This window comes from Octodon degus, unplaced genomic scaffold, assembly GCF_000260255.1.
Source record: "Octodon degus isolate 3935 unplaced genomic scaffold, OctDeg1.0 scaffold00048, whole genome shotgun sequence".
NCBI classification, from domain to species: Eukaryota; Metazoa; Chordata; class Mammalia; order Rodentia; family Octodontidae; genus Octodon; species Octodon degus.
Window position 1 is genome coordinate 1,345,987 of NW_004524624.1, and position 14,382 is coordinate 1,360,368.

General features: G+C 44.2%; 1 protein-coding gene across 4 annotated transcripts in view; it reads left to right on the forward strand.

Moving 5' to 3' along the window:
• Klhl3 (kelch like family member 3) overlaps positions 1-14,382 on the forward strand; it is a 113,212-nt gene that overhangs the window by 87,991 nt on the left and 10,839 nt on the right. For all 4 annotated transcript variants that reach the window (XR_002821349.1, XM_023716533.1, XM_004632234.2 and 1 more), the window contains 4 exons: positions 5,501-5,618; positions 6,027-6,224; positions 8,037-8,138; positions 11,162-11,290. Coding sequence is in view for 3 of the 4 variants with exons in the window: in XM_023716533.1 (XP_023572301.1) it covers positions 5,501-5,618; positions 6,027-6,224; positions 8,037-8,138; positions 11,162-11,290 (547 nt within the window). In the remaining variant the exon portion in view is untranslated. The remainder of the gene's footprint in view (positions 1-5,500; positions 5,619-6,026; positions 6,225-8,036; positions 8,139-11,161; positions 11,291-14,382) is intronic.

The window sequence follows — 14,382 nt, forward strand, 5'->3', positions numbered from 1 at the left end:
CCTCGAGGCATGGATGTTGGCTTTCTTCAGAGTGAGTGACTAGTGTGAGAAAATGCAAGAACATACCCAACACATATGCTTTAGCCTTCTTATAAGCTTACTTCAGTAGCACTACCCCTCTCCTTTGCCATTTTTTGCTTTCCTAGGCCCAAATAACTAAGGGTAGCCCACCCTCACAGGGAGAGGAGTTAAGTTTCATGTCAAAGTGTAGGAAGATCAAAAGATTTGTGACCTATCTTTAAGGAAGGCTAGTAAATGGCGGAACTGATTTAAGCCTAGCATGACTGGCCTCAAGCCTGAGCATAGAACTGTTCTATGATCTTGCTTCCAAGCACCACAAAGTCATTTCAACTGAGTGTTGTGTGGAAGGAAATCTGATTGCTGCCCATTGGAAACTTTAATTTTTTTTCAGAAAAAAATACAAAATTTCATTAAAGTAATAGAAATTCAACAATGGTTGCTGTATTGTATGATGTAATCTTCAAATTAGTTTAAGGAACTTTTAATTTTAAGAAAACTCTCTTGAGAAGGTAGGATTGGACTTTTTCAGTGACCATATAAATAGAGGAAGAGGAGCACTTAGCAGGTCGCTGGAGTGACTAGATGGAGGAACAGGCACAGGAAATCCAAGGGCAGGTTGGTGTGGGCTTCCATGAATTCAGTCAAGATAGGCTTTCTGACTGAGCAAACTGTGAGAAATGAAGTGGAGATTTGCACTCTGCAGAGCAGTTCTCAGCAGTGAATCCATTATCAGCCAGTCCCTCCCCTGAAAAGAGTCGGATTCTGCTTGAGATAGTTGCCAGGGAAGTAGGGGTGTTTTTCCTGGGCTGGGTTGCACAGATCATACTGACACTTTCAAGCAGGAACAGCTAATAGCATCATCTTGGCTCCCACACATGTACCTCCCAGCACTCCTCTGATGCTGGGTTGCCACGGACAACCAGAGGCTGCCTCTCATTCACTCAGAGCCCTCCTACATTGCCCTGTTCTCAGATGATAGCAGAGAAGCGAGATTCCAGGAAGATGCAAATGAGCCTTTTGGAAATGTACTGGACCTGACATTTTTCATTGTCATTCCAGTTCAGTTGTCATTTCTATTCAATTGTTAAAAATTGACACTGAAAGATCCATGTGGGCTAGAAGAGGGCAGTTTGCTCCAGAACTGGGCTGTCTTATATTCAGTAGTTGATTTGGAAGCAAAGGCTGCTGGCAGGTGGGTAGGATGACCTCATCCTAGCCAGGTCCTTCTGTGGGCATGGCTTCTCTTCAACATGGTCCGCTTCCTGGCAGACACTCTGGGAGTCTGAAGAAGCTCTGTTTTCATCCCTAGAATTAGTGGTACTTATCTTCCTATTCAAAAATTTGTGTTCTATTTATCAGGTTTAATTATTCATTTATTTATTTATTGGCAACTGTTTTAAACAATGTAAGTTAACATTTAGTGCTTACTGTTCACCATGAATCATGATAAATGCTTTTCACCACTTAGATTTCCTGGCACTATGAGAAAAAGCCAGGCACTTGCTACTAAAGGTGATGAAAATGAGGCTTAGAAAGGTAATATTGCCTCTGGTCACATAGCTAAGCAGTGACCGGGTTGATATTTGAGCTCGGATGTTTCTGACTCTCAAGCCAACTTTTTTTCTATTCCTCTATTCTGTTGTGGAGCTTTGCCCTCATATTTTCTGGTTTTCAAACCCCAGTTGTTTCTCCACTATGTCTGTTAATACTTGCCAGGAGCACCTGTTGCTCAAGAACCTGCTTGGACAAGTCTTCTGGCTCGACCTCGACTCACTCCTTTGGATGAATTTTTGGTGTTAGCCCTGCGGCCCCACGCACCAGGGTAAGAGAGACTCGCTTCCTGCCCTGGCCCGAGGGACCGACTGGCTGGGCCTGCTTTCTGCCCAGTTCACTGGTCATGGAAGAAAGTTTGGACACACTCTACTCTTTCCCCATGAAGAAAGTATGCAGAGCCCAGTGTTCCTGTCACTGGAGAGTCCAGTGGCCCTGAGGCTGAATTAGGGTCTCCATGCATATATGTTGGCTAGAAAGCTTTGTTCTGTTGACCAGCGCTCTCTTTCTTTGTCAAGTCTCTGCTACCTAACAGCTCTCAGGCACAGGGCTGTGTCATTGCAATGAGGAGGATGCAACCTGCTTTGAACACCACAGTTACAAGAGTGGAATTGAATCTATGGGAAAGAGAGAGCATCATAAATGTACTTAAAACTTGTTATGCTGGAAATTTCTTTCCTAAGAAAACAGGATATATTTCTATGGTCTCACTGGCCTCTCTAAAGTGACTGTTATTTGACCTTCCAAAGTGAAAAGTACCTCCACAAGAAAGTTGGTTCCCTTATCCTTTGTCAACCAGAATATTCTAGTCTCCAGAACTTCTGCAGCCTTATGTACCATGACAGTTGAGACCCAAGATTGGGACCATGACTTGTCCTGCAAGACTTCCAACTACAGTGAGGGTCCTTGGAAGTGAAAAATGACACTCAGTCTAGCATTGTTAGCCTGGAACCACCTTTTAGTTTACTGTGATTCCTGCGTGGCCAATCTTTCTTACCCAAGATTACCCAGAATGATGAATGTTACAAAGGAGATCAGTGCCAGCCATGGTGGCATGTCCCTATAGGACCAGATACTCAGGGGGCTGAAGGAGGGTTGTTTGAACTCATGAGTTTAGAGTCAGCCAAGGCAACATAGTGAGACTCTACTCCTTTAACACAAAATGGTGATTGTTTAATAAGCTGATCTGATTTCATAGTTTCTATTAAACGTGTCAAGTCGTTAGTAAATTGGAGTTTAGGATTGTTTGGGAAAGAAAAGAATATGCCTGTTGAACTTCCTGGCCTATGTAATGTAAAGTGAGGGCTTATAGGAAAGAAAGGTTCAGGACTCTCCTTGCTCTAACATCCTGTGGTTTTCTGACGTAGCTGGCACTGTGTAATTTCAGAGCTGTAATACATGTAGACTTTGGAATACAGTTATTTGCCTAATTAGTTGTTAAGATCAAGTATCTATGGAAACGACTCTGTAGTATTCAAGATAGATTTATTCTTTTTGCTTTGCATGACAAATACAGTGGTGGATGCACTGCTCCCTCCATGGTGGCTTCTAACAAGAATTGCAATAAAAATTGAGTTTCTATGGTTATGAGAGGAGCAGAATGTACACTTGTTCCTCGTTGCTCCCCAAGCTACTTTCAGAACTCTGCTCTCCACCCACAAAACCTTATAATTTCTCTTCTCAGCTTGTTCCATGTTTGAATGTTAAAAGTAATTTCTCACCAGTGGCTTTATTGAGCTCAAAGACACATTTGTTTTGAAAACCTTGTCCTGTATTATTTTTGTCTTTACACTCAGATTTTATTTTAACATAATACTTTTCCATTTTTGTAATAATGTTCTTCTGTTAGTATGAAATTTCTCAGGGGCAAGTGGTGGATATGCCTGATATGAATATGTGTTCCCCACCTCTAGTAGAAGATAGTTTGGGGAACATAATTAGGTTCCCTGGAAGCTTTAGTTTTTATTTTATTTTATTTTATTTTGTAATTTACAGAAGAAATTTGATAGCTTGCACAAGAAATAAACAAAGCTTTATTTTTTTCTGGTAATTGTGTCAAAAGATAGAAAAATCCCTTGCTTTTTTTTTGTTCCTTCTGTTGTTTGTTTTACTTAATGTTGCCAAAATTGTAATCTGATATTCCAACATTTCTTAATTGAGGAAAGTGACATTTCAGGTTTTTTTTTTCCATTTAACCATGCATTTTTTTTCTGCGTAACTCCTTGCATGTGCTATTTGTTTTTAATTCTCTCATTCTTTATTCCAAGCAAACATTTGAGTCCTCAGTTTTACCTGGCAACAGGAGGACTTAGGGTTATCTTTATGACTGAGGCAGGTAAATTTGCTGCCCTGGTAGGGCCCACTGTGTAGACAGAAAGACGGACGAGTTCCCAGATGGCCAGAGCACAATGTGGAGCACACCGAGCCGCTGAGAGCTCCAGAGAAGGACATACAACTCAGACACATAGGTCAGAGAACACCTCTCAGAGGAAATGACGGGTGAACCAGGACCTGAAAGAGAAGCAGATGTTAAAGCCCAGGAATCAGAGAGGGAAGCACATCTGAAGTACAAGGAATGGTGTGTGCAGAGATGTGCGGTACCTGAAGTCCTTGCAGAAAGAAAAAACAAAACAAGACTAGTTTCATTCTCAGTTGGCTCTAAAAATATTTTAAAGAAAACCTTGGTAATATCTTGCCTTCAGTATAGGTTTACCAGCTTAAAACCAAGACACCATGTTTATGAACATAGGGCAAAACTTTCTGCCGTGGAGGTGTAAGTTGGGCATTGTGTGAAGTTTTCCAAAAGATTGTGTTGCATCCGTCTGGTGTTCATGGCTGCTACCTACCCAGAGAACCACTGATGGGAAATAATGTAGAATCCAGATTTTCTCTGAAAAAGGCTGCTTTTGACACAGAGCAGGGACACTGTGAGCCGAGGCATGCGGGAGGACAAATGCAGAATATTTATTTCTGGAAGCAGCAGCAGCTCAAGCCTGGCCCATGGCCTGGGTTTCTTTGGAACCCTTTAGAAGTCACAACTGATTTCTGAGATGTGAACATTTTGCAAGCCACATTTAGCTGTAGGTACTGTGCACTCTGATGATAAGTGACCACCCACATGGGCACTGGGTGAACATGGCTCTGGAGTCCTGGGGCATCAATGATTTGTGTTGAGCAATGATGGTCAGTTATGGTTCTCTCTTTCTGTATGGAGGATAATGTCTCACTTTTAGTTGGGTGGCTTTGTGCCATTTACATATGTTCTCTGAACATTGCTTTTCTTATCTGTTAATGTGAAGGATAATTTCTACCTCATGGGGTTGTGGTGACAGGCAAGTGACAATACACCTCACATGATGTCTAACAGTGGTAGTACTACCTTACTTGTGGACATAATGCCATCAGCACTAGTTTTCAGAGCATTATCTGTTAAATAAATTTTATGATAACTGCCCTAGAGCACTGCTTCACAATTTTTTTTTTTTTTTTTTTTTTGCCTGTACTGCAGTGAATAAAAGTGACTGTAGTCCAGGCATTTAAAGATATTTTTGAATAGCAATTTCATATTAAAAATGCATCCAAATTTCTGCACTGTTTTACAAACTACAGTCAAGTCTATTTTGATATAAAATTTACCTTCCCAAGTTCTTGATGGTACTTGAGATTGGAGAAGATGACTTAAGTGGCTTCATTTACCCACATCACCCTGAGTGGTCTTTGGGCAACAAAGATCTTCTGATTCTATTTCTGTGGGAAGGCTTTTCTTGACTATTTTTCTCTTTTGGTGACTAGGAACAGTGTCTCCATACACTCTGAAAGCTAGGAGATGACCCAAAAAGCCTGGCCATTACTCTAATTGAAAAGCTGAGCACTGTTCATCCATTGGATACCAGCAAGATCCAGCTAATGTCTGCTTGTCTTTCTGGAGGTCATGATTGTGGTTGGTGGCCAGGCGCCCAAGGCGATCCGCAGTGTGGAGTGCTATGATTTTGAGGAGGACCGGTGGGACCAGATTGCTGAACTTCCTTCCAGGAGATGCAGAGCAGGTGAGCAGTACTGCCCTCAGCTCTGGAGCTCCATTTCCCTGCCTAGGCTTTGCTCCATGGGAAGTCACATACTGCTGCCCCTTTCTTCAGACATTTGTATGTTGCAGGCTCCTTTCCCTTCCCTTCTGGCACAGTTCTTGGCTGCCCCTTCTGAGGTCACTTCTTATGGGGTTGAAAGTCCAAGCTAATTCATGCATTTGCTTAAATTAATCAAAATTAGAAAAGCACATAGGAAAAGAAATCCAGTGAGTGCCGTAGTGACTTCCACATATGTAAATATATATAAAGTTGCATGTTATATTTGTGGTGAGTAACTCGTGTGCCTGCCTTACTCCCCTGTTGGTATCTGTCAGCATAGGTACTCACTCACCTGACCTGACCTTGGGGCCTTGGTTTCCTGTGCCTCAGGTGTGGTGTTCATGGCTGGCCATGTGTATGCCGTGGGTGGGTTTAATGGCTCGCTGCGGGTGAGGACAGTGGATGTGTATGATGGTGTGAAGGACCAGTGGACATCTATCGCCAGCATGCAGGAGCGCCGGAGCACCCTGGGCGCGGCGGTGCTCAATGATCTGCTCTACGCAGTGGGCGGCTTTGACGGCAGCACCGGTAGGTCTGGGATGTGTTCTCTCTCTCCCAGTCTATAATGCACCCTCCACACAGCCTGTTTTGCCTGTTCTCTGACCAGCTGGTGTCTATGTGTAGCCCAGAAACATCCCTATCTTTATTAGCTGGTTTTAGTCATTATAAGGAAGGAGTAGAGATAGTTAACTTATGAACAGAAGAGGTTTCTTTTGGCTTGCAGTCAATGATTGATTAGTTCCCTTGCTATGGACCAGTTTCAAGGCTGCACACTATCATGGGAGTGCAGGATAGAGCACACCTGCTCACTGCACAAGGAAGAAGGCAAAGGAGAAGAGGAAGAGTCTGGGATGCCAGCATTCCCTTCAAGGACACTCCCAGTGACTTAAGGGCTTTCCCAAAGCTCCCTTCTCCCACAGGCTCTACCACCACCCAAAAGCACCTCCCTGAGGACCAAACCTAGCACATGGCCATTCTAGATCCTTCTTTTTCCTCATCCAGATTTTGGATACAGCAACTGTCCAGTGAGTGGGCTCTGGGAAGGACCATACTCAGAAAGACCCTTTCCTGCTTTCCAGTGTCTGGCAGCCTGATTTCTCAGAGCATGAGCCTTAGAAGGACAGCATGCTCAGCTGCAAGGCACCTGGGGACTCTTGTCTGCACCCTCTATGGAGCAGACAAGGAGACTGGGCTCAGCAGTAGGAAGAGGCCCAGCACAGGCCACTCCTTGGACAAAACTATCCATCATGACTTTGTCCTTTCTGCTGCCCCTGGGCCTAAGAAGTGTCTGCCTCAGGGGGCATCCTGCCTGGATTCTGTCAGGCTTCTCAGAGTCCAAGTGTGAGATTAGTGGACATGGACTCGGAGAGATGGTTTCCTTGCTACTCTGCTTCTGGGTAGATATCTCTATAGATTGTAACTCCATTATAAAATGTAAAATGGTATTCTTTTGCCCCAAGGGTGGCAAAGACAATATTTTTTACTTCCCTGAATTTTCATTTGTGTCTTCACAATTTAATGATATTTTATGGCTTTCTTTTTTTTTTCCTTTGCTGAATCCATGACTGTTAGCTGCTGGGGAGTTTGTGTTTATTCAACAGGACCTGGGAATAAAGAAAATGAAAGGGTAGTGCATTGTTTTGTTTGAAGCTTGTTTTTGGCTATAAGTAGAAAGGCTGACTGAACCATGGCAATAAAAATGAGGGGTTTTATTTTAATAATGAATAAGAAAAGTAGATGTCAACAGTTTCTGACTTGATCTAATTGCTTAAGGATATGAGAGTTAAGTTCTTTAAGATTCTTTTGGTCTTTTCCTCATAATCACAGTATGGCTATTATAACTCCAGCCAACACACTGGTTCTCCAGATAGCAAGAAGTGGGGAAGCATGGTACCTATATGAGAAAAGTGAAGGCTGTTTTGTAACTCCCCATCAGATTTTGGCTTAGGTCTCATAGACTTGGTCACCCCCATTGCAAGGAAACTGTGGAAAGCAAGTTTTCAGCTTTCCAGATGCAAAGGCAATAGAAGGCACAGAAAAAGCCTTGGAGCTTTAGGTGTGTACTTGGAACCAGAGTATTTATTGTGGGGATTTAGCAATTTGCATTTGCAGTGCAGTTCAGGCACACCCCCTTCAAGCCTTAGTGATACCCTAGGTAGACCTTGTGGGTGTGTCCCAGGAGTTGCTACAGGCCACTGGATGAGGTAAAGATGGCTCTGCACCATCTGTCTAAATCTGCAGCCCCAAGTGTGTACCCTTTCCCCACCTCACTACAGATATTTTTCACTCAGCAGGTAGGGGCAGGGCAGCGTGGAAATCTCACTAGTCTGTTGTCTCCAGGCCTGGCATCGGTGGAAGCCTACAGCTACAAGACCAACGAGTGGTTCTTTGTGGCCCCAATGAACACACGGAGGAGCAGTGTGGGTGTGGGCGTTGTGGAGGGTAAGAAGCAGCAGCTGGGGGTGATGGGGCTGGGTCTTGCTTCGTCCTTGTTGCTTCCTGTCCTGTGGCCCATTCTGCAGAGCACTGCTCTGAGTTAGGTACCAAGATCTGGTTTAACAGGAAGAGAGAGATACTGGCCTAAGGTTATGAGGTGGTTGAGTGGGTTGGGGAGGGTAGGAATTACCTAGAGTGGAAAATGTGAACATTTGTTCACACTTGTCAGTAGCTCTGCTAAAGGTGGGGCCAAGGGGAGAGGAAGCAGGGAACCCAGAATCAGCATAAGATCTAGGAGTATAGTATAGTGGGGGTGAATGTTGTATTATTTAATTTTGCCCTCACACTTATATATTGAACATTAGCAGAGCCATGAATGAAGTGGCTGCCTCCTCCCTGGTCTGATGGCCATCTCTATGGGGTAGCCTTCTGTTTGAGTCTTACTCTGGTTAGGAAAGGTGTGTGGGATGAGGCAGGAGGGAAAGGTGAGGGCTGGGACCTGGTCCTACTGTGCATAGTAAACTGTCAGTCTCTCATTTTTTCCCCAAAACCTTCCAAAGAAACCAGGTTGGACTCAGATTTTTCTCCATATGACAAAACTGAGTCCTGGAGAGTTTACAGTAATAATAAACAGTATGGCCAGTCCTTAAACCTAGGTCTTCTAAATCCTAACCCAGTGATCTTTTGCTGTGTTGTGCTTCTGCAGACAATTGGTACATGCTTATGGGTAGGAGTTTTATAGATGAGTCAGTGCAGTGTACAATGCATAGAGTATTATTTGAATAAGAATGTTAGCATTTACAGAAAAATATTGACTCATTATCCAGTCCTGATGATGGGGCTTAACTGGACTATCTGTTCATTTGCACAGGTACACAGATATTCACACTTTCATTTGCACACACGAGAACACATGCAAGTGTGCTTTAGGCAAAGTGTAATATTGCATCGAGTTAGAAATGAAAAGAAATATTCTTTTCTTTCACTGTATTGGTTTTGTGTACTTACCATTGTCATTGCAAGATACATCATTCTAACATGCTGAGCAAGTCATCTGGTCTCAGTGAGTGGAGGCATTTTGTGCTTCTACCAAGATAAATTGTGTTTTGCAGTCTCATCCTCTTGGTGAAACAGAAATTGACTTGTCTGCCAAATGTAAGTGCTTTGTCTAGCCACCTTCCTATTCCCCCCTTGTTCTTCGGCCAGAAATATCAACAATAGAGGAGGGATTAAAAATAGCAAATCCCTGCTAATAGAGTCAAGGAGAAACCTTGAGCAGATTTTTTTTTGCCATGTGCAGTTGGCATGGCTACTGGAGGCTAGAAGAGGTACCTTAATGGTAGTGGCTTAAAGACTTTCCTAACAAAGGACTTTGGGAATGCGTTCAGTGTAGAGGTGCTGCCTTGTAGAATGCTCTGTGAATATGGAGGACACTCTGGGAGCTTGCTTCTCTTGCCCTCCCGAATCTGAAGCTCTCTAAGCTGTGGGTTTCCTTCGGGTAGAAGAGTCACTTACAGCTTGAGTGAGACTATGTAGGGAGGAAATGTAGGAATATCTACTCAGCTCTCTCTCCTCCCTCTCGTCATCTCATTATGGTGGCTCTAAAGTCTCAATGATGCGAGAAGTGCATGGAGGAAGTCAGGATGGCTAGCTCTGGCTGCATGAAGAATTATTCCTCAGAGAGGAGGAGTGAGAATTGGAATCTGAGCAGAAACTCTCAGCAGAGCCAGAGTGTATGCCTCAGAGAGAGTCCTGTGGAGCAGCAGACAGGGAAAGTGGCCTGGACCCTGGAAAAAATGCTCAGCTTTGTTTGAGCTTTCACGCTGGGGAGGGCAGACTGCAGGGGAGGTGTCTCTTTCTTCCAAAAGGGTCACTGGAGAGGTCTTGGGGGAAGAAAACACAACCAGCCTCAGTGATAATAAAAGAAATAGTATTACATTTGCAATATTAGTAGCCCTGTTGATAGAGCACAGTTTTGAGTCTAAGAATCTTTTTAACTTAAAATAACCACACCATTTTCACATTCTAATTGTGCTTTTGGAATTAGGAATGTAAATAATATCCAAAAAACTATTGATTAAAAAATCTTGTTAAGTGGATTTGCATTTGGTGGTATATATTTAGCCTGTAGCTAGAGTACAGGATCCTTGTGATAATTCATGATCCCTTGTAGATCTGAGACCTACAAGTGCAGTAGGATTTCTCTCTCTGCCTGCTATAGAGGAACTGTCCCATTATATTCTAGGATTAAATGTTAAACCCCAAATGTTTGCATCTCTGCTCTCAAACATGTCAAACACAGCACCAATTTTCTGCATCCTTGTTTGACCTCTTTCCCTGTCCCCAACCACAAATGGAAATGATGCTCTTAGATAGCTGTTTACTGCTATTTTTATTTTGAAGTAGACGATGATACTTCAGGGTAACTGTTCATTGCTCAGCAACCTTAGATGCCCTGAAGAATAGTATTGGATATCTCAGCCTCTTGTATTCGGAATACCCCATTCACACATTATAGCCACCAGAGTTAGGGAAGGAATGGGAAACAATAGCTAAGACAGTATTTGGCTTCTCACTGAAGAACTTTTCTCATATGTATCCCATTGTTACTGTGAGCCTTTAGCAAAGAAGTTGGCTGACTGGTTATAGCTGAGAGTCATGTAGGTTACTGTCCATCCAGTGCTGGAGCCTTGCTTTAGAGATATCTTAACCTAGTCCTCCCTACATCCAGGAATATGTTGTGTCCCAGGGGTACCAGTCACAGCTTTTTCAGTGGGTATTTGGAGCTCTTATTTAGAAAGATTCAGGATTACTTTGGCAGTGCTCATAGCTTAAGAACAGACAAAAGACAGGAATGTGAAGGATGCTTCCTCAGTTTGGGGAATAGCTTGATGGTCCCCTGGAGGAAGGGGGCTCCAAACTCTGCCTGAGGTGAGGATGCCCTAGTAGGTTAGAGATGGATAGTCAGTCAAACTCCAGTTCCATGAAAATGTTCCTGGCATCACCCTCAGCCATGTTGTCTTTTTCAGGGAAGCTGTATGCTGTTGGAGGCTATGATGGGGCTTCCCGCCAGTGCCTGAGCACAGTGGAGCAGTACAACCCAGCGACCAATGAATGGATATACGTGGCGGACATGAGCACCCGCCGCAGTGGTGCAGGTATCGTGTGGGAAGGTGCCCACGGCACAGGTCTGTCTGTCTGGCTCACAGCTGTTCTTGATCCCAGCAACTGAACATTGTACCTTATTTTATCTTCCCTCACTTTTTTGGTTATTGTGTATAATCTCACAAGTACCTTGGCAGTTCAATGGAGCACTTACTAATGATCCTTTCCTGGGGACTCCTTTGCTAGAGAATGGAAGAGCCAGTGTCCTTTTTATTGTCATCCCTTCTGGTTCTTGAAAGTGAAGGCTTACTGTGAGTTAGGCACTGTCCTAATACATCATTTTTATGTCTCTCTCTCTGTATTTAATCTTTACCACGCCCCTGACAGGTAGACACAAATATTAATTACATGTACTAGATTTTGAAAGTCTACCAGGGGTTGAACAATTTGCTTGAGGTTATAGAATTAATTTCTGGCAGAGTGAGGATCCTATCTCCAAACTAGAGTCGTTCGTTTGTTTTGAGACAGCGCCTCACTGTGTAGTTCAGGCTGTCCTTGAACTCACTATGTAGCTCAGGATGGCCTCAAACTCAAGGCGATCATGCTCAGCTTCCTGGGTTCTGGGATTTCAGGCATGCACTACCACATCTGGGTCAAACTAGATTTTTAAATCTCCAAATGATCAGTCTCATTCTTGTGAGATAGTAGGACCAGGATGGTTGTCCCCAGCTTGAGGTGATATAGTCCAACTTGGCTTTCTTTTCTTTCTTTCTTTCTTTCTTTCTTTCTTTCTTTCTTTCTTTCTTTCTTTCTTTCTTTCTTTCTTTTGGTATTTTAGGGAAGGGAAGGTCTACAGGTCATTCAGGGTCTCACTATTAGATCAGACTCACAGTGATCCGCCTGTTTATAGCCTCCCAAGAGCTGGGATTACAGGTGTATGCCACCACGCCCAGTCTCAGTTGCCCTCTTAGTGCACCCTGGGAGTGGAGCTGGCACAGCAGGCCCGGGGATTGAACTCCTGGCCCCTGTGCCCGCTTGCAGGTGCTTTAATCCACTGAGCTACTTGGCCAGCCCCAACTTGACTTTCTGAAGTTCCTGTCTTGGGGATTGAAAGCCAGTCTATTGTTCATATTTAGAAATAAATCTATGTTCCTCACCACCCTTATCTTCCTCACTTCAGCTCCCTGCTCAACATGCAAAGAGAATGTTCTCCCAGTGGTTTTACACTTAGGACACTTGTGGGAAGATGAGGAGTTTAGTTGTGTTTTGGGATCTTTCAAAAGCTGCAACAATAGTCCCTACTTCTCTCTGTTGTGTCCCCCTTATCCTAGATGCCCAAGGAAAGGGTCTGAGAGGGCAGAAGGAGGCCTTGGATGTGGTTTCTCTGCCATGAGGCTTCTTAGAAGGGAAGCCAGACTTGGGAGTATTCTCTGTCATTCTCTCTCTCTTGCAGTTTTGGATATTGATTTATGATCACATTTTGCAGCACCTAACACATGGGCACTGTCGCAGAACTCCTATTTTTCAAGAAATTTTTGTGCCTGCTGGTTACAAAATAGAAATCTATGTGATTCCATTTAAGAATCACCTCTGCTTGGAGTGCTGTGTTTTAGGAAGGTCCACCCTCAACGTGGAGCCAATGCCAAGAAACCAGGAAGCCTGGCCTTCAGTGCTGGTCTGCTCTTGCTTTCCACATCCCTTGGCAGGGCCCTTCCTCCTTTCTGGCCTTCAGTTACTCAGCTGGGATCTGAGTGGGTTGCAGTAAATGTCCCAAAAGGGCCAGTTCAACTCAGGATTGCCATGTTTCTGTCCTTTCATAAAACTCTTATAATTTTAGTTCCTAATGTTAGTTGTGTCTTGTTTGTACTTCCTAAAAACCCCAGATTTTAGCTTGAGGCATGAGAGCAAGTGCACCTGGTCTAGGCATATAGGAGCAGCTCAGTGGGACTGGGCTGTGCACACGGAGCCCTGTGGCTGTTTCTCCCTAGCAGGAACAAGAACCCAGGACTTCCCAGCCACCTTTGAGCATCCAGGTACACCTGTGCAGGTGGCGCTGCCTTTGGACACCACAGCTGCTTTGTCTCTGCAACCTGTTTAAGGGTTTTGCTAGATAGTAATCACTGCCTGGTTCCTGCTTCTCATCTAGGCAGTGAGACTGGATTATATAGTCTCTGTTTCTCTGTCCCTGAGAGTTATAATGACCTTTATTAGGGAGGCCGAATACCCAGGGGCCAAAGGCCCTGTCTTCTGGCTGCCTTAGCCTCCTTGAGGTACCCAGAGCCCCTGTAGCTTTAGGTACCAAGAATCTCTTTAGTGATGTTTATGCATCAGGCTGTTAAGAGAAGTGGCAGTTTCTAGGATAGTGGTGCTGCAGTTGGCCTGGCTTTTTCAACAGGGTGTGTGCAACATCCACGGAGAGTGAGGGGAAATGTCCATCTCAGGACTCCAGGAGTGTCAGCTCCTGCCTAGCCTGGGGAAGGCAAGGTGAGGTAGTTTTGAACCCTGACTTAGTAACCCCACACTTTCCCTTGTCATTGCTGGTATGACAGCACCATCTGCCGTTAGCTCAGAGGAACTGCTGGAAACAAATAATTTCTAGCATAATTTTGCTGGAAGAGATTTTGTTTTTTTGTCACCCACCTCCAAGCACAGGGAAATAGACAAGATCATAAACATAACAGTTCTTTTTTTATGTACTTAGTACAGCATTTACAGGGTTTCATTGCACAGATCAGACTTGTAGTGATCCTCCTGTTTTCAGCTTCCCAAGTGCTAGGATTATAGGACTGGGTGTTGGGCTGGCACAGAATGGGGATGGAACCCTGGTCCCCTAGGGCTTGCCTAAGCAGGTGCTTTAGTCCACTGAGCTGTCTGGCCAACCCTTACATAACAGTTCTTGTCCGTATTAAGTCTGTATTCTTCAAATCCAGTCCTTGGACCTGAAACCGGGCTGCACACCCCCATTTCCTAGGGAACTTTTCAGGCTGCTGCCCAGGGTCTGGGAGCAAGGCCCTGGAACCTACCTTTTCAGGGATCTCACAGCTGATGGATGCAGCCTGTCATGGAGGAGATTAGTCCATGGGAACCACTGGCCCTTCCAACTCCATGCCTGCGTGAGTGAGGAAACGAGGCTCAGAAAGGATTG